The 23,147-nt window shown below is 47.8% G+C and overlaps 3 protein-coding genes across 4 annotated transcripts in view; 2 read left to right on the plus strand and 1 right to left on the minus strand.

Moving 5' to 3' along the window:
* The window catches only part of LOC135824835 (LLGL scribble cell polarity complex component 2-like), a 38,526-nt gene extending 34,615 nt beyond the window's left edge, over positions 1 to 3,911 (minus strand). The window contains exons 1-2 of one of the 2 annotated variants that reach the window (XM_065337554.1): positions 3,182 to 3,910; positions 689 to 868 (exon numbers count right to left, since the gene is read on the minus strand). In XM_065337554.1, the coding sequence (XP_065193626.1) occupies positions 689 to 868; positions 3,182 to 3,283 (282 nt within the window). In that variant the 5' untranslated portion in view covers positions 3,284 to 3,910. Of the gene's footprint in view, positions 1 to 688; positions 869 to 3,181 lie in introns of both variants that reach the window. The other variant, XM_065337555.1, reaches the window with a different exon arrangement.
* A 442-nt stretch (positions 3,912 to 4,353) lies between these two features.
* On the plus strand, positions 4,354 to 16,206 carry LOC135825361 (THO complex subunit 4-like). The gene is made up of 6 exons (XM_065338096.1): positions 4,354 to 4,662; positions 8,508 to 8,696; positions 9,967 to 10,114; positions 10,513 to 10,603; positions 11,654 to 11,885; positions 15,148 to 16,206. The coding sequence occupies exons 1-6, from the start codon at positions 4,447 to 4,449 to the stop codon at positions 15,154 to 15,156; spliced, it is 885 nt and encodes a 294-aa protein (XP_065194168.1). The 5' UTR covers positions 4,354 to 4,446; the 3' UTR covers positions 15,157 to 16,206.
* Positions 16,207 to 21,543: 5,337 nt separating this feature from the next.
* Positions 21,544 to 23,147, plus strand: part of LOC135825396 (uncharacterized) — an 8,577-nt gene continuing 6,973 nt past the window's right edge. Inside the window, exon 1 of the mRNA XM_065338136.1 lies at positions 21,544 to 22,100. The gene's annotated coding sequence lies outside the window, so the exon portion shown is untranslated. The remainder of the gene's footprint in view (positions 22,101 to 23,147) is intronic.

Raw genomic sequence — 23,147 nt, forward strand, 5'->3', positions numbered from 1 at the left:
ACTGAAACCTCTTTAGAGCGAACACCAAGAGACCAATGATATTTGTTCGCAATAACGAGAGTTCTTCTTATCCATATGTTTATACTGTCGATAGGGCAGGCAGGCACAGTGGGTTGGTCTAAGACCATGATTGAGCAACGAGAGGTACGTGGCAAATGGGATTTAGGCCTTTGGCCTCTGGTTGGTGGATCTGATCTATCCTCCCGCACCGTTTAGGAGCCGCATCTGACGCCTGATCATGGGGTGGTGGTGTCCCACGGAAGCGGAAAGGTGGTTCTTGACCAGGGAGTTGTACGACTCCTTGTTCTTGACCTGCCCGGTACGCGAACCCGTCGATTTTATTTTTACACTGTTGATATGCAGTGATTTATCCAATAGGGCTATGGATACCAGTTCTTGGAAAGTGACCGTTCGTCTTATCAGTGTTCTTCTTAACGAGGTTTCAAGGTACAGTGAAAACCTGTCTAAGACGACCGCTCACGGACTTTCAAAGTGTGGTCTCTGTTACCAGGTGGTGTCCTTATCCTGTGCCATTTGACTGGAAATAGCATCTATTGATCCTGACTGCAGTGGTCTTCTGGGACAGGTGGTCGCCTTATCCGAGTGGTCACCTTGACAGGTTTTACTGTACCTGGAAGGGCATCAGCGGGCGTGCTAGTGAGCACATGGAGTCACCATCACAACTCACCTGTCGTCCGAGGAAAATAATTTGTACAACGCTAGACTCAGGTTCATGTTTCGCCGACGTCTCCACCCCCGCTTTTCCGTAGAGTGCTAACTCTCCCGATTGACAACCTACTGCCAGAAGGCCTAGGTCTGGTGAATAGGCCATGGCCGATGGTCGGTGAGGGAATCCATGCTCCACCGACTGCAGGGAGAAATGAAGATAGGCGGGGGGGGGGGGGGGAGAGAGAGAGAGAGAGAGAGAGAGAGAGAGAGAGAGAGAGAGAGAGAGAGAGAGAGAGAGAGAGAGAGAGAGAGAGAGAGAGAGAGAGTGAGTGAGGGAGAAAGAGAGAGAGAGAGAGTGAGGGAGAGACAGGCAGGCAGAACACAGAGAGAACAAGACTCACTCGAAAGTCTACAGTGACACACACACTCAAACAGTCCCAGCAGTGATTCTGTTACTTTCCTAGCTGTAAGTTGGGCAACACTGTTTCGCCACACTGACGTGGGTCACAAGGGACACTGTACTGTATGTCGCATAAGCGATATTATACCCACGTGTATGCACGTACATGCACGTACATGCACACACACACGAACACACATGTATTTATAGAAAAGAAAAAGGACCGAATAGCTACAAGTTATGCTATTACATGTACGCTAAGTTACGCTACAGGTCCTTGTCTTTTCTATAAATTTATCCTTAGCTCTCCATCCGAGTCCATTCTTACACATGACATGTATTTGCTCCGGATTCCACGTGCACACACATACAGACCCTCCTCCCCTCCAACAAACACATGTACACTGAGGCTACTACTGCACTCAGACCTCGGTTATCCGGACCCCGAAGTTATGGGCACTTCGGTCTACCGGACACCCTTCGGACGAGTTTCAGTGGAAATATATCCATTCTGTTGTCACCTTTTGTGGAAATAGAGGAGACGTCACGTGTCATATCTATGGCCTTTCCCCATCAACATGTATGTGATTCGGAGTTACGGACATTTCAAAGTTACGGGTAGTGCCCGGTCCCAGACCGCCCAGATAAACAAAGTATGGGTGTATTGACTGTATTCAGAAAAGTACAGGAGAGGTTTAGATGCGTGCAAGGTACAGCCATGAAATTGCTCAGCCCATATAGGGGCAATCGTGTCGAGGATCCATCTTATTCACTCACTGACACACACACACACACACGACACACAGTGACACACACGTACACACAGTGACACACTTGGACGGCACGGCAGTTAAGGGTTGCAGTTAAGGGTTGGACCATTTCACAATCACTGTTTTGACTGGTCAGACCCTGTCAATGAAACTCTTCAACTAATGCCGTAATGGCCCAATGGCTGCCTGTCTCTCTGTGTACATTTGCTACTGGCAGCACCATGAATCAATGAACACCAGATTAGATTGCACATGGTATTTGCACTGTACAGTATACGATGTATTGGAAGTCATAGTTAGTTTGCAACTGTAAGTAATAGTGGTGTCATGGTGCAAAGAAGTATTGACTGCTTTTCGAAGTTGCACTAGAACGGAGCACATGCAGGCTAGAAACTAACACAAGAAAACAAACTTTTTTGAAAGTACTCACGCGCGTACACACACAGACTCTCACACACATACAAACAGACAGGGTGAAACGCAGGGTGAAGGGCAGGAGAGCCTATGATGCTGACAAAACACTTATGGCCCTCTTCAGGAGCACTTTTCCCTCTGTCCAGAGCCAACAATAGCCATAACTCATAAGACAACACCTAGCCAGCATTCACTGCACTACACTATGACTATGTCTATGAGGAGATAACACACAACACCCATCATTCATCAATGCCAATATGCAATGGGGACTGGCAATGTATTACATTACAGCATTTCCGTACAGCTTCCGCTTCGCGCAGTTTTTTTTCGCCACATCGACGAAATCAATCACGCATTTCGGAGGAGTGTTGTTCTTCCATCATGTCGACAATCAAATTTTTGTTTTCGGTGCACTTGGTGCCGAAATACGATACGCTGCGCTAGTAGTATAGTAACACATCATGCAATGATAAAAAATTGTTTATTTTAGCACCAGAGTGCAACTAAATTTTACGAGCACCGAGTCTGTGATGTGGCTGTTTTCTTGACAACGAAGACTAATAATCAGCACATCCTGTGGAAGAGAAGCATCGTTTGTTGTTCTTCTGGAAATACCATCTAGTCGAGATAGACAAGCGAGATCGCTTGTTAGCACACACTTCTCTACTTCTCACGCTCCATCTCGCATTCACGCACAGCTAGCTAGCTAACAGCGCACACGCGTAGGTCTACGCATGCACGTACGCGAAGCAAACTTCACATCCGCAAATACGCACACTTGAAACAGTGACCTGGTGACAGAGAGACTCAAGCCTAGGTTCGTAAGCACAATCTAGTCAGGCTCTGTCATAGAGGAACCTTCAGCAAGAAGATATTTGAAGCGGGGTGAGGCACCATCAAATCGAGTGACCGAGCTAATTCTCACCTTCAACACACCAAATTCCTCGCGCAGATCCAAAGTGGAGTGAGCAGGCTCCATAGGCTTGAATATCGCCGCCTTCAGGCGACGAAGCGCTGCACCAGCCATGGTTGCGGACAGCAGCAGGACTGCCACAAACGACACAGGTGTGCGCTAGAAACGGTGCGCTGTTAGAGCGGCACCCGACTACTAATACTATTGCGTCGACTGGTCCAAGATGATGGGAGAAAGCGTCAGACACGATCTAGACGCACCCTACACTGCAATGCAAGCTGTTGTGAGTTACGGTGATAACAATGACGTTGAGAGACGGACAGTGGGAAACAGAGCAATCATGATCGGCTAGTACATAGTCATTAGTAGTACAGATACTTCTTCTATGCCCTGCTGCTAAATGCCACGACGACACAAATTTTACACTCGCTCGGACGTCGTAGATCTACGTGTGTTCTCTCACAAAAACGAGTTAGTAAAAGTCACCACTGACACCAGCCTTCAAACTGCAGCTCGATCTGAGTTTGTTCGTGTCGCTAGCAAGGACTAGCCAACGCTAGAATAATAACAAGAAGAACCTACAACGCAGTAACATTCAACACTGCCGCTCCTGATCTAGATCTCAGACGTCTTGCCGATAAAACAAGCAACATAATCATTTCTGCATCGGTATGGTAAACTGGTAAATGCACCTCTCCACGACTCCAGCGCTAGCTCCCTCCAGCTCCACTCGACTCCTCTTCTACCGTGTTCGGGCAGTGCCAGTTGATCTACCGGGCTCAGGTAAATCCTCGATTGCTTTCATGATGCCTTGATGATGAGTAGATCTACGAGTCTGTGGCACTCTGTGCACATGTGTGCGTCATCGATTCGTGGACAGGAGCTAGGAGTAGTAAAATACCACGGTAAACACCACGGTATTTTACTACTCAGCTAGCCCTCCGGCTCCGATCCGTCCTCCCTGCTGGCCTGCATATGATTATGATGTCACAATCGATATCATGACTTCGACGCTTGCGCTTATGACATGTCAATGATCATGCGTGCGGTGCATGGTGATTTGGAGCTCATCGTCATGGTTACAAAATGGCGACTGCCAAATATTTTGCGCGAGGACAAAGATTTTTGTGAGAATGAAAAAAAAAGTTGGCCCGATCGCGATACATGTACATATCCGGGATCAGTCAATTTTCAAAAATTGTAAAATTCCCTTCGTTGGATAGCAGTGTTGTAGTCTGTTGGTTACTTGAAGGTGGTCTTAGACTGAGCTGGAAATCATGGACGACCCAATGGACATGTCGTTGGATGATATCATCAAAACAAATCGGCCCGCCGGCAGAGGCGGCCGTGGACGCGGTGGGAGACGTGGTGGTGGTGGTGGTGGTGGTGCACGAGGAGGAGCAGCCAGAAGCGGCTCTTCCGGAGCAGGACCCGTCCGTCGTCAGCGTGGTGGCGGCAGTGGAGTCCGCTCAGCACCCTACAGCACACGCCGGGTAAGCTATGCGATCACTAATAACCTTTCACGCAGCATTCAACAGATAAAAAATGACAATACACAGCATCCAACAGGTCAAAAATCTCCAAATGGCAATAGATATACATGTACTTACTTTAGGGACCGTCCGAAACCATTGCCATTTTTTTCTCAGCCGTGCAAAGCGTCACCTCTCTGACTCTTCTACCTTCTGGCCTGATCCTCACTTACCAGGACAGCGAAAAACCTGTCTAAGAAGGTTCGAGGTGAGCTCCTATCCAGGGTTGTTTGAGTGGACTGAAAATAACATCCATTGCTCCTGGTTGCAGTGGTCTTCTGGAACAGGTGGTCACCTTATCCGAGTGGTCGCCCTGACAGGTTTTACTGTAGTCGGAATCTCCCCACAGTGCACTGTATGTGCTCTCTTCGATGGCCTTCGTTCACCACACCAGCAACACAGCTCCAAGCTGTAGCAGACACTGGCATGAAAATATTAAATTACAGTAGTCGTCTTCAGTAGTCCTCTACATAAACGAGTGCTGATGTACATGTAAGTCAGCAAATGTTCGGCGCATATTTTCTTTCGGCTATTTTCGCCCTGGTCATGTTTGGCCGAAAATTTGTTTTGCAAGGTCCAGTGTGACAGTAGATATCCTTAGCTAAAAAAACGCTAACGTAAACGCAAACCTTTCCGTACTTCGGATCGTTCAAGCTGACTTTTCCCTTAGCACAAAGTACGTTATACTGTAGAGGCAGAAAATTTCGTCGGTCAATAATTTCGTCCAACTCCAAAGAAAAGGAGTTCGTCCGCTTGAAAATTTCGTCCATGGGTCATAAGAGTGTATAGAAACGCTGGACAAATCGATATTCGTCCTACATTTAATTTAGTCCAAAAGCTCCTTGGACGAAAAAGACGAAATTAAATTCCAGACGAATATTTCTGCTTATACAGTAGTTGAGACGAAGTAGTCGTGACAACCATGGCGGTATGAATTTTCGTGGAAACAGGTGTGGGAAATTCAAAATTTTGAACCAGGGAGTTTGCTGTCGTACCGAAAGAATACCTTGGCGAGGTCTTTTACTCTGGAATAGCAAAAGCACGGCAAAAATGAGTTTTCGCTGTTCCCAGGTCCTTGGAAAACCTTTCCTAATAAACGCAGCACCGAAGTTACAAAACAATGCGAGTTTTTGCATTTTTTGCAGAATTTCCATAACGAACGTCGGCCCGTTATTTTGAGCTCTGTAACGTTTTTCCGTTATCCGATAACGTCTTTAGTCACGGCTGGGAGTGAGTACCGTAAAAGTTAGCGTTATCGTACTTTTGCTAATGATGTCTAGTGTATACAGGCGGCAGCAGTACAGGCCGACAATTTGATTCGGCCGAAATGGGTTTGAGCCCTGGGAGGCCGGCATTTGAATGGGTCGAACATTTGTAGACTCACAGTACAGTCAGACCTCGCATTAGGGCGCGTTCAGACTACCGATAAAAAGTGACCGATTGGGAAAGTTTCCAAGGTGATTTGATCACGTGACGTTACTGGCACGTTACCGGCGGAAAAGTTTTTTTTGCCACGGCTGCTGCAGCAGTGAAACTTTTGCGGCAGTAAAAAAAAGTGCTCGGGCTGGGAAAAAGGGAAAATCCCTTCTCAATGCCACGGTGAGAGCTGCAAAACTTAAGTAACGGTAGCGTTAGTTTATCGGTAGTGCGAATGTCCTTCACGGTTTATCGCCATTCACGGTTTGACGGGATTCACGGTAGTCTGAACGCGCCCTAACCGCAGACATCCGTTTTCCACAAAAAATATCCGGATAGGCGAGGGAACCGGATAATTGAACACATACTGTGTGTATGCTTGGCATATGCTGTAAATCGGTAACCAGCGATTTTCTTCCGGATGGCGAGGAATCCGGATAAAAGAGGACTGGATAAGCGAGGTCTGACTGTATTGACAAGTTCTAGCCATTTAGCACTCTCCCAACCTTCACTCAAGGCGACCACTCTGATGAGGTGGCAACCTGTCCTAGAGGACCACTACAACCAGGACCAATGGAGATCATTTCCAGTAGAATGACCCTGGATAAGGAGACCACCTGCTCACGGAGGCCACACTTGGAAGATCTCTTGGAGCGGTCGGCTTAGACAGGTTTTACTGTACAGCCTGGGAGTCGTGTTTCTGGTGTAGTGGCCAAGGTCGGCTGGAGAGTGTGCCCGGTGGCGAAATGAGAAAAGAAGAGCAGTGGTTTGAAATGTTCCATCCCACTCCCGAAACATTTGCAGTACACCCCGGTGGCAAACGTCCCATTTCCGGCACTGTGCCTGGGAATCCGGGATGCTCGGCTTGTATGCGAATCCGCACTGGCCCACAGCATCACAGATAGAACACTGGAAGTCGACAAATGTTCGACCCATTCAAATTTCGGCCTTTCAAGGCTAAAACACGTTTCGGCTGCAACAAAATTTCGGCCGGTACTGCTGCTGCCTGTATACACTGTCACACTGAACCTTGCAAAAAAAAAGTTTCGGTTGCAGCAAATTTTCGGCCAAGTATGATCAGGCCGACAATAAATACGCACCGAATATTATTTGTTTACTTACAGTACTCAAACAAATTTAAAAAAAATTCTCAGTTCGCGTGAGACTCGGCCAAAGGCCCAGTTTTCCGCATCCGCAGGAACGCCACCACCCTCTTGGATCAAGGCGCCGATGCAGCTCCTAAGCGGTGGGAGGTGAGTAGATCAGACCCACCGCAAAGTGGTCAAAGACCAAAAATCCCATTCACTGCACCCGCTACATTCAATACAATACTCTAAAATAAAAAATAAAAAATAAACTCGACGGGGTTCGCGTACCGGGCAGGTCAAGAACAAGGAGTCGTACAACTCCCTGGTCAAGAACCACCTTTCCGCTTCCGTGGGACGCCACCACCCCATGATCAGGCGTCAGATGCGGCTCCTAAACGGTGGTTGGTGGATCTGATCTATACAGTACTCTAACTGCAAGAAAAATGCAGCAAGCGTCGTCTTGTAGTCTTGTATCTTGCATTGCCAAACTGTTCATCTATCTGTCTGCCTCTGTTTGTGTAAAGCGAAACCGGTCTAAGGCGACCGCTCAAGGGGCTTTATATATGTGGCTCCCGTGTACAGGTGGTCTCCTTATTCAGGGTCAATTGACTGCAAATGACATCCATTGGTCCTGGTTGTTGTGATCCTCTAGGACAGGTGACCGCCTTATCAGAGTGGTCGCCTTGACAGGTTCTTCTGTATGTGTTTGCCTGTTTATCTGTTCTGACGCCTGTGTGTGTGTGTGTGTGTGTGTGTGTGTGTGTGTGTGTGTGTGTGTGTGTGTGTGTGTGTGTGTGTGTGTGTGTGTGTGTGTGTGTGTGTGTGTGTGTGTGTGTGTGTGTGTGTGTGTGTGTGTGTGTGTGTGTGTGTGTGTGTGTGTGTGTGTGTGTGTGTGTGTGTGTGTGTGTGTGTGTGTGTGTGTGTGTGTGTGTGTGTGTGTGTGTGTGTGTGTGTGTGTGTGTGTGTGTGTGTGTGTGTGTGTGTGTGTGTGTGTGTGTGTGTGTGTGTGTGTGTGTGTGTGTGTGTGTGTGTGTGTGTGTGTGTGTGTGTGTGTGTGTGTGTGTGTGTGTGTGTGTGTGTGTGTGTGTGTGTGTGTGTGTGTGTGTGTGTATCTGTGTGTGTGTGTGTGTGTGTATGTGTGTCTATCTGTGTGTGTGTGTGTGTGTGTGTGTGTGTGTGTGTGTGTGTGTGTGTGTGTGTCTGTGTGTGTATGTGTGTGTGTGTATGTGTGTGTGTGTGTATGCGTGTGTGTATATGTGTGTGTCTCTGTCTGTCTGTCTGTCTGTCTGTCTACCCGTTCAGGACCAAAGCAACGTAGAAAGTGTTAGTGAATGGCAGCATGATCGCTACGAGGAAGTAGCTGCTGGTAATGGAGGTCGTCGGCGTGATGGACCCGGGCCAGCACCACGCTATGCTGGCCCAAAGGCAGCTGACAGCAATAAACTAGTAGTTACTAACCTTCACTTTGAGGTGTCCGACGAAGATGTGCAGGTAGGCACTGCTCTGTGCGTAAGTGTGTGTGTGTGTGTGTGTGTGTGTGTGTGTGTGTGTGTGTGTGTGTGTGTGTGTGTGTGTGTGTGTGTGTGTGTGTGTGTTTCCAATCGAGAGGTTGCGGGTTCAATTCCCGACGATTATGGTCGCACACGTCTTTCTTCTCTTTCTCGGACTCTTCCTGGCTTTTCTTTCATTCTCCTGGGTGGTTACCAACAGCCAGTGTATGCCGGAGTATGTGGTGTGGGGTGTGTGTAGGAAAAAAATGGAAAAACGAAAAATAGGGATTCTCTGACCAGAAAAAGTCACTTCAAACAGCTGTGTGGTGGATACCAGGCTAAAAATAGTGGCGGTCAATTCATCAGCCTTGCAAGCTGTTGAATGGTGTAATCCCAGCACAAGTTGCTATGTCTATCATAGCTGTTCGCTATCATCGCTTCCGCGATGGGCATGTCTGAGGTCTGAGGTGTGTGTGTGTGTGTGTGTGTGTGTGTGTGTGTGTGTGTGTGTGTGTGTGTCTGCGGCGTGACCCCAAGGGGTAGCTGATTGATAGTACAGTACGTATCGCCTATAAGGTTGGCGGCTATAGTAATATACCGGATATAGTGATCAATTTCTCAAATTCATTTTCATTTGCCATAACTAAGTATACACAGTTATCGCGTATAGTAATAATCGTCTATAGTAATATATCGCCTATAGTGATCAAATTCTTATTTCAAAAGACCTTTATTACATTATGTTTGCATCGATTATAGTGATTGATGTAAAATCAAGTGGTGTCAGAGGAGAACATGGTGTTACTTCTTCGTGAAGAACTAACTTGTCCAGTGTTGTTTGGTGAGTTCTGCTTGTACAAGTTGCCAAATATGCCTCCATCGTGAGGAAATGCTGATTTTGTGTGACATGAGCTGTAGCCAGCTATGCAGTGCGTATGTGCACGGCGCCCTGAGTCGTTTTACACCCCACTCGCATACATTGCATGCAGTATCGGTCATAGTGATATATCGCTTATAGTGATAAAATGCTCAAAATCAAACACCAACGCTATAGGCGATACTGACTGTAGTAGTGTGTGTCTGTGTATGTGTGTGTGTGGGGGGGGGGGGGGTACTGTGTGTGTACACGTGTGTGTGTGTGTGTGTGCGCGTTTGTGTGTTATCCGTGCACTGTGTGTGTGTGTGTGTGTGTGTGTGTGTGTGTGTGTGTGTGTGTCTGTAAATTCATGGATTTCCTGCTTGTCCATTCCTTTTCTTTTTCTGAAATCCAGGAATTATTTGGTGAGTTTGGTGATCTGAAGACCGCCAAGGTTCACTACGACAGCTCTGGACGATCACTGGGAGCGGCTACAATCATCTTTGTACGGTCACAAGATGCAGCCACCGCTTACAAGAAATACAACAGAGTGCCCCTGGATGGTGAGTCGACACGGTGGCGGCGCTAAATCATTTGTGAAGAGCTCTGGTACATTACACATAGGAGGAATTACAGCCTCAACTGCTGAAATGTCGAAAATCGAGAAATGCCGAAATTTTGCATCTCTCTCTCTCTCTCTCTCTCTCTCTCTCTCCTCATTCTCCTCATCCTTCTCCCGATGTCCATTCAACCTGTTGTGCCTGTTGTCGGTACAGTAAGTTATTTGGGAGTGTAATGATGTGTGTGTATGTGTGTGTGTTTGTGTGTGTGTGTGTGTGTGTGTGTGTGTGTGTGTGTGTGTGTGTGTGTGTACGTTTGTGTGTACATTTGTGTGTACATTTGTGTGCGTGTGTAATGGCATGTGTATGGCATGTCTATATATGTGTGTGTGTGTTCTCAGGACAACCCATGCAAATAGAATACTCATCACCTGCATCAGGATCGCCTGCACCCGCCGCTTCCAGCGGTGCTCCTCGTTCTGTTGCCAGCAGGTAAGGGTGTGCAGTGGTGTATACAGTAAAACCTGCCTATGACGACCGCTCAAGGGACCTTCAAATTTGTGATCTTTGTTACCAGGTGGTCTCCTTATCCAGGGTCATTTGACTGGAAATATTATCCCTTGGTCCTCTAAGACAGGTGGTCGCCGTATCCGAGTGGTCACCTTGCCAGGTTTAACTGCAATTGCTCAAGCTTGCCTCTTCTTCTTCCTCTCTATTCGTCGGGGATTTTTTTGCTAGCTCTACATGACTGTACTCTTCTGCGTTGGGCTGTGTGCTTCGCACTCACATAGACACGCAGATGATCATGCACAAATACACACATGTACAGCATATGCCAGTTGCAAGATTAGCACTTATATTATATCCTAGTACACCAAACAACACATGCATACTGTCTCGCGTACGCACACACGCACACACACACACACGCACGCACGTCGGTACATATCCACTTGATTGTACTAGTCAACGTCTGTTCCTCTGCTGCCGCTGCTACTGCTACTGCTACTGCCAGAGTCCTCATTGTCACCATCGGTGTTTACAGTGCGCCTATAGTTCTACCGTATTTTCCCGAGTGTAAGCCGGACCCAAATTTTCTGTCACGAAATACGGACATCTACCCTGATAATTATACAAAAGAGAAAGACCAAGGAACTACAAGTTACGCTATACTGTCCACTAACACCACCAGTTACTAAACAATCAATCTTGGTCTTTCTCTTTTGTATAATTAATTAAGCCTTGGCTCTCCATCCGAGTCCATATCTAGCCTGTTTATCGCTATTAATTTGACCATCACCGTATAAACCCACACCGACCTTTTTTGGGGGTGAATTACTGGTGTTTCAAGTGCGGCCTATACTCCGGAACAATACGGTAGTTTATTAAATTTTGTTGACATTGCGAGTGTTTAATCTCCTCTCTACCTCTTGTATCTCAATCATGGGTGACATGGTCTTTGACCAACGCACTATGCCTGCCTGGTTTATCCTTTGACATTGGTGTGTGTGTGTCTGTGTGTTTAATCTGCTCTCCACACAGGCTTGGCCAGAGAGCTGGCAACGATAGCTCCTGGAGCACACCCAGAGAGCCGCAACAGCAGCGTTCATTCGGCGGTGGCCGTGGCGGTGGTGGAAGTCGAGGCAGTGGACGCGGTGGTGGCCGAGGCCGTGGAGGTGGTGGCCGTGGTGGTGGCGGTGGAGGATCACGCAACTCCAAGCAGCCAGTATCTAAGGAGGACCTCGATGCCGAACTGGAAGCGTATCACAGCAAGGTGAGTGCTAGAAATGAAATCCAGTGGAACAGAGTCAGAAACGAGAGAGCTTGGAAGCTCAGGGCCCTACGCTATGCTTTTTTGCCTTGATGATCTAGACAAAAAAAGCATAGGGATGTTATAAATTCTTATAAATTTCTCCTCTTTTTTTTTAAGACATAACCTGGGATTCGAACCCGCACTATCGCCCTGCATGCATCCCCCGATACACTTCCCATACATACCGGCAATAATTCTTCCAAGTTGCTTCACGTTATGATCTTTTCATTTGAAAGCCCTATTTGAATATGCATTGTGGCCAGCCGTCTTTGCTGGTACGGTACGGGACAGGTACGGTCGAGGGTAATACGACACCGTCTACCGCCTTGATGACGGCAAAAAAAGCATAGGGATGTTTTTCAATTCTCCTATTTTTTCAGGCATACTTAGTAACCAGGGATTCGAACCCGCACTATCGTCCTACATGCATTCCCCCATACACTTCGCATTCATACTCCTTCTTCCAAGTTGCTTCAAGTTACGATCTTGCATTTGAAAGCCCTATTTGAATATTGCGGCCAGCTGTATGTGGCCAGCTGTGTTTGATGGTACGGTACGGGACAGATACGGGGTAGCGCCAAGCGTGACACAAACAAACAAACAAACACCAAATTAAAGCTGTGTGGACCCTGGCTAGCGCCAGACGTTACTGAAGTAACGTCTTCTGCATAGCTACGGGAATAAATAATTTTATCAGAAATAAATAATTTTATATCTCAAGAATGGACTCGGATGGAGAGCCAAGGATAAATTTATGGTAGGGATATCACCGTACCGGTATTTTTTTCTTTCGTAGTAAACCAAGAAAACTGTTTTGTTTTTTCGTGAAGACCTCCAATGACGAAAAAAAGGTTACTTTGAAGTACGAAATCTGCTCGTTGGGAACTAGCATGACAGTGGGAACTGTATGGATTTTAGTAGGAGAAATTCGTCACTGCGGTCACACCTATGCACCTATATGGTCAGTGTACTGTCAGTGGTCAGTGTACTGTCTACTGTCCTACACTGACCATTTAAAAAATAAAAAATAAAATCGCTTCCTATAATGGATTTTGGCAAATATTTTTAATCCACTTTCGCCTTCTGCATCACGATATGTGGTTTTCCCGAAGAAGAAAGATGTGGTCAGTGTACGGCAGTACACATGTATCACACACATGGCTGTGTTGTACTGCCGTGACGACTACACCTGTTGTTTTTTTTGTTGCTGAGCTCTTTTCCGGTTGAATATTATGATAATATTCAACCGGAAAAGAGCTCAGCAACAAAAAAAAAGATAATTTATCTATGCCGGTTAAAGTATGTCCAAGTTTTCCGGATTTCCGTTGTGTGCAAACCTATCTATAATCTTACGTAACTGTTATAAAGGCGGGATGATTTTTAGTGAGTGTTGTTACTACTGTTGTGGCAAGTGAAATCCGACACTTGCCATAGGGGACAGTGCCACAAATGAACACCACACGGCTGTTCACGTGCAGGCACTTATCAATATGGCGTCGTTCGGTGCGATTTATGTAATATTGTGCGAATAGTACAAATACGCGATGAGTTTGCGTTTTTGCAAGAAACTCATGTCGATCCTCGCGTGGTTCCACGATTTGGGACGCGAAACCAAGAGAAAAGTTTTGAAAGCGCTCGAGCGAGATACTCGACTTTTCGGCAATTTGAGAGAGAAAGAGGGTGGAAAGGCGTCCTGGCCTGCCCAGTTAGCTGTCTTTCCGCTTCAAACTTGCTCGAAGTACTCCTGGCAATCTGGAGATTGATCTCGCCAGTGATTGTCAGCCTCTGCTTGGCGTGCTCGCGTGTACAACATTCAAGTTAGACATTTCGTAATCGTTCAACGCACAATAGGGTAGATATCACTATTTCAAGCTCACTTGGCCGGCTGCTGTCTTCTTCTACAATATCCCACATGCCGACTAAGCAATTTACAGCAGGAAGCAGCCTTCTACACTCAACAGCAACTAAAGGGCCACACCATTTTGTCTTCCAAATCAAGAGAAAACAGGCTCCTGACTCGTCGCGCGTATTCTAATGACACTTGGGGAAGACAACCAGAGGATAGTCCTCTACCTGGGAAAAAATCGATCTAAGCTGGGAAAAATCGGGAAGGGCTTCTCGGAGCCGAGTTTGTCAGCGACGACACAAGGAGTATTCCAGAACGAAGCCAAAGTCGCACGACACAGAACAAATGTTTCTTGAAGGAAAGGCAGTCATGTGAGGTACGAGCGGAAAGCTTGAAACAAGACGCAGATGATCAGCGTGTTCCCGGGCTGTCCGGGCTGACTAGTCTCCAAAATCCAGTGGAAACCATGGCCTACTCGTGTTCTGACGATTTGAAAATTCAAATTTTCTTGCCATTGAAGCCCAATCGAGACTTTCGGCGGCCATATTGTTAAGTGGCGTGAAATCGCACAAAAAACAGCCGTGACCAATGATGTAATGCACTGCACCTAATTTGTACTATAGAGCCGTATGCATCCCAAACAGATCGAAAGGTCACAGCGAAGGTACACACAGTTCACAACACATGGTACACATAAGGAGTATTGGTATCCAATCCTCATTCATTTTTAAATTTTGCCAGCACCTTTTGAACCTTGACTGAACCTTGACTGTGATGAGTACGAGTTTTGTCATCAAACAGATAGAGTTGTATGTAACGCATGTACTGCGTATGCAGGGCTGCGGACTGCATGGTGCAGTCCCTTATGCCAAGTGTCGGAATTCACTTGCCACAACTGTAAATCCAATACACCACACCACCACCACATTGCGCTCTTGGCCGATCCAAACTCTTCACTCACATCACCATCACCACAGCGAGGATAATTCCGGTATATAGATTGATATTGACAATGACCCTCCAGACAGCTGTTTCGCTCCTCCTGAGCTCATCAGTGGATCCATAATGGCCGGGTCGTCGCTACTTCTTCTCAAGTTCTAACTCAATTTAAATTTTATTTGTTTTACCAAAGACCAAGTGGTTCCCATGTTTCCATGGAAACACGGTACTTTTTTCCGGCTGAAGAGGTACTGGGTTGCCTTCGCCATCTGTTGAAGGAGAGCATGGCTAGGGCCGGCCCCACTCCCAGGCTTATGTATTTCGATTGTGTATGTGCATGTGTGTGTGTGTGCGTGCGTGTGTGTGTGGTGCGTATGTGCGTGCGCGCGTGTGTGTGTTTGCATGCACCGTTCTCTCTCTCTCACGTTTCTATTCCAGTCATCCTAGACCGTTGAAGAGGTGCCGTCGGCTCGGTGAGCGGCTAGGCGCCTGGCAACCAACCTGCTGCTGTCATTGGCATTAAGGAGATAGAGACATCATACCGAAGCTACTTCCATGCGACTCTTTTGCAGGTTCTCGTCTCCAGTGCTTTGACTGCTTGGCCACTTGTTCAAGTGCAAGTTTTCTTCATTCCAACCGTCTTGATCTGGCCTGTTGACATTGCCGGCGCACATCTTGCCTACATGTACATGTAGCTACTCCCGAGTATGTCTGGCAGCTGCCGTGGTGGTGGTGAGTCGCCGTGCGTATGCTTGGCGTTGCCCGTGCAAGCGGACTGTGTGTGTGTGTGTGTGTGTGTGTGTGTGTGTGTGTGTGTGTGTGTGCATCTGTCGGTCTGTTCGTCTGTGCATGCGTCTCCCCCACTTGCCGTGGTCTGCCCAGCATCATCTGGGGCCAGAGACATCACCGTTTTCTTGTTTGCCAGTGTTCCAATAATGCATGTCCGTGCATTCCGGAAATCAACGTCTTCGCGCAGCCTTTGGCTCTTTCTTTTCTCACGCATTACGGCTGATTGTCATTTCGACCAATGCTCCTCACATCTCTCTCTCTCTCTCTCTCTCTCTCTCTCTCTCTCTCTCTCTCTCTCTCTCTCTCTCTCTCTCTCTCTCTCGCTCTTCCTTTCTCTCCGTCTCCAGTGCGCTCTCAAATAGTGATACTGCCATGGCCCGGACAGTCCAGTATTCTCTCACATCTGCATTTGCACTGCGAGCGTGTCTATATTATTTCTGTGAAAGTTGTGTTTGCATCTCCCTTGCAACTCTCTACATGAGAGAGAGTGAGAGTTGAGGAGAGATGTGCTTAGTGACTGTTTGGTCAACACGTGGAGTCTTCGTTGGACAGACTTTCTTTTGCTGACGATAGTCTTCATCTCTTCTAGTCTCCACTTTTCCCAGGTGGAATTCTTTTATTTTTCCAGTGTCTGTGTAGTGGTTTGCTGATGGAACAATACGTCATCGTGCACGATCGAACGTCATGGATTTGGACAGATGAAAAAGAGTCCTGTGAAATGTTGTAATGGTGCGTGTGTGTGTGTGTGTGTGTGTGTGTGTGTGTGTGTGTGCATTTTCAAGTCCACCCAGAGTTTTGGGGATTTCAGGGGGTGTCGGCCATTGGGCGGTTCAATAGCCAATTGAGTCATCTTTCCAAGATTCCTTTTGAGTCTCTCTCTACTCTCCTCTCCCGGGGAGACCCACGTGACCAGTTTTGGCGGTGAGCAATAACAAGTACAAGTGTGTGTGTGTGTGTGTGTGTGCACGTGTGTGTGTATGTATGTGTATGTATGTGTGAGTGTGTGTGTGTGTGTGCGTGCGTGCGTGTGTGCATGTGTGTGTGTGTGTGTGTGTGCACGCACATGTGTGTTTGTGTTCTTGCGTGTACTTGTACACGTGTACAGTACTGGCCGGAGAAATCCAACCTCATGATTAAAATAGCGCCGAGCTTTACACAGCTCTACATGTATACACAGCCCTACATGCATTATGTATGGTATATACACAGAAGCCTTGCTTGGTAGTTTAACATGTAACCGGGTTATGGTTGCAGTCAGGAGCACTACGCGTCCTCGCCTTGTAACATGCTGTCAAAATCGAAAAACATGTACATATGTACTTGAAGACTGCAGAGAAGAAACCCAGTCTTGAGCCAATTGCAACCGTAATGCAGTGTGTACAAGCTGGTAGATTCTAAAAGTACGGCTGCCCTGGACACCACGCACGTGCACGGCTGTCCAGAACCCCTGCTTGCAGTCTACAGATCAACTTAACAAGAAACAACTGCATCAGCAGGTGACACTGAACCATCATTGCTCTGAATGTGAATACAGTCAGACCTCGCTTATCTGGTCCTCTTTTATCCGGATCCCTCGCCATCCGGAAGAAAACCGCTGGTTACCGATTTATAGCATATGCCATGCATACATACAGTGTGTGTGTTCGATTATCTGGTTCCCTCGCCTATCCGGATATTTTGGTGGAAAACGGATGTGTGTGGTTAATTGAACGAGGTCTTACTGTACCAGGCACTAGAGAGGACTATGTTTTCACGGTGACAGCGTGAGCAAGGCGAGGGCGCTCTGTATGTGGGAGACAGTGTCCCTGACTACAACCATAAACCGCGGTTGGGAGAGTCTCGGTTTTGCGACCATTTGAACCGTATGTGGCAATGCCCCGGTCGCGGAGTGGGGCTCTCTGCACAGTGCTTGTGTACAGAGGTAATACCGGCTTCCGATGTGAGTGCATTCGCCGCATCTAGACTCATCCCGCTGGCCAAGAAGCCGTCCGGTATTCGCGGCCCTATTGCTGCAATTTGCAGTCGTCGAAGTGTTCCGTTGTCTTATTGGCCGGGCAGTGAAGTCAGTGATCAAGCCCGACCGACGGTCCATGTGCTGTCGCTCCCATGCAGCTCTGTGTGGGTGTGCCGTCTGCCTGCGAAGCTGCTCTGCTGTACACGCTATGCAGAAAATATTCAACTTTGATGATACAGAGGCGGTTCTCTTTATGGGTGTGACAAACGCTTTTAACTCCCCAGCCCGTACTGCAGCACTTCACAACATTCCGAGGATCTGACCGGCTCTGGGAAGGAAATTGCAAAATACCTACACAGATAGGACTAGACTGTTTGTGGCTGGTGGCGGCAAGGTTCTCTCCCGAGAAGGAACCTGTCAGGCCGATCCCCTGGCCATGGCTTATTATGCTTTAGCAACCGTACCGGTAGTTCAGAGGGTGCAGGAGGCAAACCTCAACGTCGATCAGGAGTGGTATGCCAACGACGATGCGGCTGCCGGTGACATTAGCTCCCTCGCCAGCTACTGGAAAGATGTTAACCGTTATCGGACCTGAGTATGGATGCACTGATCTCAATCCCATGAAGACCACTCTCCTGGTAATGCCACTGTACTGGATACACTGATCTCAATCCCATGAAGACCACTCTCCTGGTAAACTGCCACAGTACAGTGTACGTATGGATACACTGATCTCAATCCCATGAAGACCACTCTCCTGGTTAAGCCACAATACAGTGTACCTGGACAGGGCAGAGGAAGTGTTCCAGGGGACGGGAGTCTGCGTCACGGCGGCGGGTCACCAATATCTCGGCGGGATCATTGGTTCTGAAGAGTATTGACATCGTCCCGGATACAGGTACATGTACATTGTACATGTACGTCAACAACTGGCGACAGGAGCTGATGGCTCTCGCTGTAATGGCGGAAATGCAACCTCAGACCGCCTATGCTGTGCTCACAAAGGGCTTATCATCCAAATGATCCTACCACTTGAGAGCATCATTGATGGACTCCGTCACCCTGGCGCCTTTACGGATGAGGTATTGGATCATCAATTTCTTCCTATCCTTTTGGGCCAGGGAATGGCAGAGACATGCAGCTTCTGTCCCTTCCGATGCGATTCGGAGGCTTGGCAATCCCTATGGTAGCAAAGTCTGCAGATCGAGGCAGAGCATCAGGCATCACTTGCTATAATGGCGCCAATAGTGAACTTGGTTGACGCCCACCGTAACGAGAGCAAACGAGACTCCCCAGCCATCAGTCCGGACCAAAACCCACACAGCGTCTTGAGTATCGTGGAGAGCCTGGCCAATCCTGTTCTCGAAGCCGTTGATGAGGCCCGAGGAATCGCCCGACAGAAGCGCCAGGAAAATGTCGGTGGGCGCCGGCAGCAGCAGACAGAGCTTGTTGCGGAGCTTTCACCTGTCCAGCGGCAGCTGCTCGCAGTAGCAGACAAAAAGGGCGTGTCAACATGGTTAACAGCACAACCGTCCTGGAAAAACCGCATTGTGCTGAAGAAGTCGGATTTCAGAGACGTGCTATGCGTACGCTGTGATCTGCCACTGGAAAGTGTAGGTAATCATTGTGTCTGTGGGAAGTCCATGACTACCCACCACGCCCTGACGTACCCGACCGTCGGCTGTTCGTCGGCTCGCCATAATGAGCTCCGGGACCTCCTGGCTGGCGTACTGCAGGAGGTATTGCCCGATGGCGAGATCGAACACGTTAGTCCCACTACACGGTGAGGACATCTCTGCCGCCTCGGCTAATCGTCAGCCAGAGGCACGCCTGAACACATACGGGTTAGGGGTTCTGGTCACGGTAGCGGTAGCAGGATGGCCGCTTTTTTGATGTAATGGTCACTGGCCTTGGGCCGTCCTTGCTGTCTCGTCCGGGAATCCTTAGCCACCTGAGAACACACGGCGAGGGGACGAAGAAGGCGGTGTATGGTGCCAGAGTCAACCAGGTGCAGTCGGAAAGCGTCATTCATCCCACTGGTGTTTTCGACCTCGGGTGTGGCGGGCAAGGAAACTACTATATTTCTGAAGTCGCTACGGCCGCTTTGGTTGTGGACAAAAACAAACACTTGGGTGTGCTCTGCCGTGATGGATGAGGTACGCACCCGGGTTTCCGGTTTTGCCTGCTAGATGCGCTGGGCAGTCACATGCTTTAGGGGCTGCAGGTCCTCTTACATTGCGGCCGCAAGGTCGGAAGCCCCTTTGCAGCATTTTGCCGCCGGCTGTGCTGCTGTTGTTGTTGTTGTTGTTGTTGTTGTTGTTTTTTGAATTCGCAATACCAAACGGGCAATAAGCCCAATAACATGGAAGCGAATAAAAGAATGCTAAGAATGAGGCATTTTGGTGAATACTATTTAAAAAGGAAGTACTGATCCCGGGAGGTACTACAAATAGGTACAATGAAAATCTGAAAAGGCCATGGTACTGTTGTTGACCATGCTGGAAGCAGCTACATGGAGAAGGAAAAACAACAAGAAAGACGTATCTCATGTACAGTCAACTTCGCTTATAACGACACTCGGCCGGGCATCAAAAAAGTGTCCTTATTCGTGAAGTGTCGTTATACCCGAAGTCTCATTATAATGTATTACGGTTGGATGGAACTTTGCTCTGGGCATGGAAATTCTGTCGTCATTCGCGAATTGTCGTTATATCCGCAGTCGTTATTAACGAAGTTGACTGTACTGGACAAACAGAGCTAACAGGAAAAAACCGTTCCTTAAAAATGCCCGGGGATACATGTACATGTACATACTGTCCTTGTGTGTGTGTGTGTGTGCGTGGGTGCGTGCGTGCGTGTGCGTGCGCGTGGGTGCGTGTGTGCATATCACTGACTCGGGCAGAGGCGTGGCTTCGCCTTTGCATGCCTGTAGGCATTTTGGGTTGTCTTTTTGGAGTTTTTGCTTTGCCTTTGGTTCTTACTTCATAGTTTCAAGCGATTGGTGTTGTGAATAAAGCTCAATAAACCCGTTCTGAAGCAGAATTACATAGTCCAACTCCAACTAAAAAAATGCTTACTTACTTGTAGGCATGGATATGGGCGGGTAATGCTAGTTATTTGCTGCGATAATGCTAAAGGTAATGCTCATAATATGAGGATATAATGCCACTTATAATGCTCACACTACTCCATAATGCCAGTTTGAAAGTTGGAAAAGTCGATTTAATTAAAGGCCGTCTTGGATCAAGGCCAAAGCGTAGAAGAAAAAACTTAAACAGCAGTGAGCATGTTGTCTGAAACAATCCACTGAGAAGGTTGATTTGCAACGTCAAGTCTCCGGACGAAGCCGGACGGGTTCAGATGCACGATTTTCGGAACTGGACCTAGCCAGCTTCATGCATGACACCATTGTCGACCGGCAATTATGCTTGTAACGCCAATTTTGCATGCGAAATGGTGTTATAATGCCAGCAGTATGCCACCGGGAAAAAAGGGACTACACGTTTGTATAACTTAGTAAGTATAAGCAAGAGTCCATAATGACTCTTGGTATAAGTATAATGCCAGTCGTAATGACGTAGTGCGTCTCCCGGATGTGCCGCGGGGATTTCCAGCGGATCCCGCGCAGCCTCAACTCCAGTCGCACTAGCATGGCACCAGCCACTCCAGAAAACCCCCTGCCGCGATGACGACTGCTATCGTTTTCATGCAGCTGCATGATCGACGCATGCACGCACAGTCGCACACGTACACTCAAATCGGAGAACAGCTGCGCCTGTACTGTACTCTGTAGGCTGTACTGTGCGTCCAGTGCAGCACGGTTGTACAGTCTTGTAGACTGAAGTCTGAAGAGCTAGAGGGAAGCTCGTAGTAGAGAAACTCAGAAAGGAACGAACTGCCGACTCGAAACTCAGAAAGGCACGAACTGCCGACTCACCAAGTGACAAGTCTAGACTTCGACGACTGTGTCTCGTGGCGTCGTGCATGCTACAAGTACAACTGAAAAAAATCCCTTCGACATTCCCACGTGTACATAAAACTAAAAGCAGTGCGGCTGGTTCATACACAGTCAGACGCTGTATGATCGATAGTGGCTAGAATATTAATTTTTTTTATAAACAAGACATCCTCGTCCACTCGCCAGCAAATCTTCTATTTTCTGACCTCTGGCTGAAGCCTCCTTCTGTTTTCTTCCGTTTCCGAGTAGCAGAATAACTGTGATATCGCCCCAGAGTTAGATCTCCTCTTCTCATCCGGCTGAACGGCTAAGGTCTGCGACACAGCGAGTGTGCTAGTAAACACTTTAGTTGAACACAGCTGTAATTTCATTGCGGACGGAGAAGTCCCACCAGGTGGTGAGGATAGGCGAAATCACTCCACCAGTTCCACGCTGCACCCACACTGTGCAGCTGCCCATTCATTGCAGGATCGGGGAGTGGAGCCTGGAGGTCTGCGACGGTGTGAGTGATCTGTCCGTGCGGTGAACGCGGGAGCAGGGGCGCAACAAGGCTGGTATCATTGTACGAACCCCGCGCCCGACACTAACAGGACGGACGGACGAACGGACGGACGGACGTTTCAACTAGAACTAGAAGGCTAAGGAGGAGAGACAGGGCAGCAAACACTCGAGCAGCACTCGAACACGCAGGTAATACACTATGTACTTGTGAATACAGTCATGCGTGTGGATCGACCATGTGGCTAGCAATAATAACCCCCAGTTTTTACTGGATTTTATTTAAAAAAAACTATTAAATTTTGCTTGGCCCATACAATACATTGGAATCGTCTGTATTTGGCGAGGAGTGAATGATCAGTCTCTCTGGTCATCATGCTGGTGGAAAGTCCCGTGAAGTGCGTAAGAAGTTTTTATTTCGCACATCCGCACTAGCGCCGGCTATACAATTGCACATGTTGAGAACCACACCCAGCTTAGGATGTCGCGCGCGTGCCAGGCCACCAGCATGCCTAATTAATGATTATAGCAGGGTGGAATACACTAGCATAACATTGTCAAACACACGGCAGCATGCGTTGCCTGACGACTTCAAGTTCATACATGTACATGTACATCCTTCAAAGCGGTGAACCCCTTGATAGGCGACAAGCCTCTGGGTCATCCTAATAAAGATATTCTTATTATTATTAAGAAAGGTTTGCCCCCCACACCGGAGCTCGCAAACCTTGGCAAACCTTTCTTACAAATCATCGCCGAAGTCGCAACCACTATTTCGTATTATTATTATTATTATTATTATTATTCAAGTGAATCGATGATTCGAATCAAATACAGTCCAGTGGTAGGCATACTGCTTTGGTGCCATGTCATGAGGCTACTAAGCGAATGCGGTATTTACAGGTTGAGAAAATGACACACGTGCACACACACGCGCACATACACACACACACACACACACACACACACACACACGCACACAGTGATACAGTTCAGCAATGCCCACCGGAACCGGTCTAGTCGGTTACATCACTGCCGGACAACGTTTTGGCCATCAACACGTGTTAACTGAGGAGGTCATGTTTATGCGCCATATCATACACAAAATAATGAATCCAAGAAAGCCAATGGTGTGACCGAACCAATCAAAAATTGCTCCAGGCGGTCCTGACAGCACCACTGAACAGATCATACCACTATGAAATATGAACTACAGTACAGGGTGCAACCGTACGGAGT

This window comes from Sycon ciliatum, chromosome 9 (assembly GCF_964019385.1).
Source record: "Sycon ciliatum chromosome 9, ocSycCili1.1, whole genome shotgun sequence".
Classification (NCBI taxonomy): domain Eukaryota; kingdom Metazoa; phylum Porifera; class Calcarea; order Leucosolenida; family Sycettidae; genus Sycon; species Sycon ciliatum.

Excerpts from the sequence above, each read along its gene's own strand:
- LOC135825361 (XM_065338096.1), top strand. The coding sequence starts at position 4,447 with ATGGACGACCCAATGGACATGTCGTTGGATGATATCATCAAAACAAAT. Across the intron at positions 4,663-8,507 it reads CACCCTACAGCACACGCCGG|GACCAAAGCAACGTAGAAAG; the intron begins GTAAGCTATGCG and ends CTACCCGTTCAG. Across the intron at positions 10,604-11,653 it reads CCTCGTTCTGTTGCCAGCAG|GCTTGGCCAGAGAGCTGGCA; the intron begins GTAAGGGTGTGC and ends CTCTCCACACAG.